Source organism: Penaeus monodon, chromosome 22, assembly GCF_015228065.2.
Source record: "Penaeus monodon isolate SGIC_2016 chromosome 22, NSTDA_Pmon_1, whole genome shotgun sequence".
Taxonomy (NCBI): domain Eukaryota; kingdom Metazoa; phylum Arthropoda; class Malacostraca; order Decapoda; family Penaeidae; genus Penaeus; species Penaeus monodon.
In genome coordinates, this window is record NC_051407.1 from 22,604,690 (window position 1) to 22,607,439 (window position 2,750).

Consider the following 2,750-nt stretch of genomic DNA (forward strand, 5'->3'; position numbering starts at 1 on the left):
CTTTGATAACACTGAATTTGAACTACTCAAAAATGTGCTGATCTCTTCCTAATCATAATCTGTGAAACTCTACTACTAATCCTTTGATTCTTATTTATAGAAAGCAGACTACATGCTGGGCTGCTCTAATGTTGTGCACATATCAAAAGTCTCTATATTGTAAGATCCTTTTGGGATGATAATGTTTTATTCTTTGTTGTATCTATTTTTGCTTCTTATGCACGAATTCAACTTTAATAAAACATGTCTATGTTTCGTGCAACAATATTTTTACAAGTGGTTTGTCTATGCAATATGATAAATATCATCATTACTTTTAAGCTAAACAATTTTTTAATGCATACTAAAAAATCTTGTTCACAATTATTTTAACAAAACTGTGATTTTGTCTAAATGGGTCATGCTCATTATTTGATATTTTGTTCTAATGGTATAATGAGGATGTTACCATTTTGTCTGGTGGTCCAAGAACAACTGTACAATATGGCAGTCAAAGGCAAAATAATTAAAATGAATAATTTTAAGAATTTTATAACACTAAAAAGTTTTCTGCCCATATGCTAAAATATTAAAATAGTGCATGGACTTCTGATTCCCCCATTTGTGGACTGATTTTGGAGAAATGACAGAACAAAAAATTGATATCACAGTCTAAACGGAAAATGTAAGTGTCAGAGTATTAACTTGAATGTTTTCAACACCTCTCCTTTTTAATGACTCTTTCAGTTACCACCTTGGGGAATGCCATTTTCTCGTTTCATGTATGCAAGATCATTATATAAAGCATTCAACTTCACACATACACAGATGCATAGGTGTAAGCATGCTTACTCAAGTACAGTCAACAAATATTCTCCTCTACTTGCAACAGTAACACTGGATATCTCTCTGCCCCAAATGACAAATACAACACACGCACAGCTAAATAAATAAAAACTCCAATGAAGCAGTTAAATAAATCTCATGCAAAATAATTGGCTTCCAGATATCATCAAATGTTGCTCCTTATATTGGCCTTTGCTAAATCTGACATTGATTCTTAGTTCCACATTTACTGTTCATCTTGTACATGTCATTTTAACAAAGCATTAACCACTGAGATAGTAATCTTACTGCATTCTCTATTGACTCATCTGTCTGTCTACTTTTTTTCTTTATTCTTAACCCTCATATCAGCATGCAAAATTGGCTTGCTTATCCACATAAATCTCTCATTAATACTGAATTGTTTCTGTAACTAGGAGGAGACACGAATCATTAACCCCTTCTTTACTAAACTAAACTAAACTAATACTAAGAACATTATCATCCTGAACTTTTGCAATGTTGACTTTCCATAAACATTTTCCTCTGAAGTAAATATTATGTAATAGGAATTTAGCCCACTGATCTTAAAACAATACAGGGTTAAATTTACCAGTAATGTAGAAAGTAATGTTTTTTCACTCTACAGCAATTACTGCAGCCATCTGCATTTTGGTCATGTTACTAGAGTTCTATTATTATTTTGCTACATTCTTCAACATTCATTCATCCTCTCAGAAAAAACAAAGGCGCTGCAGTTTTTATAGATTCTTACTTGATTTCAGGATTTGGCAAAAATAATAGAACTACAACAAACTTAATTTATTAAAAATGCTTGAAGAGGGAATCTTGATCATTTGAGAGGGTCTGATTCAGTATTATATGTGGACTACACATTATGTACAAAAGAAGCATAGCTCTATACTAACACTTAATTAAAAAAAAAATCTTATTTGTTCTTACTTGTTTTCACTAGATTTTCATGAGGACATTTATCACGTGTCTCATTCCCGATTGTGGCATCAACTTTACCATCTCCTTCTGCTTTCTTCAGGTCTTTCAGGAGTCTCTGACAATGTCTGAGAGACAATTCAAAGTCGACAAAATGAAGTGAGATCCTGAACAACTCTGTCAGTGAAACAAACTGAAAAAGAAGAGGTTATTACAAACATTGCTCTTCAATATCTTCTGTCTTATAATCAAGTAATACATAAGAAATCAAAGTTAACAATTTATAATAAGATGAATGATTACGATGTAAGTTACAATTCTTATACTTCCAGAATAAATACAGCTTGAAGTTTGATATAAGTTTCAGTAATAAATATATAAATTACATGGTAAACATTCAGTCATAAAATCCTTACATTAACATATTCTAAGACCTTTTTATTTTATGACACAGTTGTTGCAAACTGAAAAGGAACGATTAAATTCTAGATAAGAAATAATCAATAAGATATCATATTCTTCCCACAATAAAGACTAGCATGTGTCCAGTTTGTATATGTAAATCCAAGTAAGGAACCAAACTGGCTCCTATCTTGCTAAAATGATGACTTATTGACTTTTGCCAAAAGCACCAAGTGTTTTCATTTCTAATTTGGGTAAATACCTACAAAGCACCCAATGTTGCATTTTTAAAAATCATACTGGCTGTGTTTGATCTACACAAACTTACAATTTGCTGTAATCTGTGATGGAGGGCCTACAGTGTAAAGTCCATAATACAATAGTGATTAATTGTCAGTGCATTGTGCACTTATGCAATGATCCACCACATGTGTTGGTTTGGATTTGGTTAACACTGTACTATATATATCTCAAAAAATTTATAAAGATTTATAAAAATTATCAATCCACCAATAACTCTATTCTCATCAATATACAGTATTTGAAATTCTACATATTGGCTTCTGGTCAAAGATAAAAGCTAGAAAAAAAAT

At 31.3% G+C, this 2,750-nt stretch overlaps 1 protein-coding gene across 1 annotated transcript in view; it reads right to left on the reverse strand.

The window, feature by feature from the left end:
- LOC119587004 overlaps window positions 1-2,750 on the reverse strand; it is an 8,855-nt gene that overhangs the window by 4,103 nt on the left and 2,002 nt on the right. Inside the window, exon 3 of the mRNA XM_037935746.1 lies at window positions 1,768-1,948. Coding sequence (XP_037791674.1) covers window positions 1,768-1,948 — 181 coding nt within the window. The remainder of the gene's footprint in view (window positions 1-1,767; window positions 1,949-2,750) is intronic.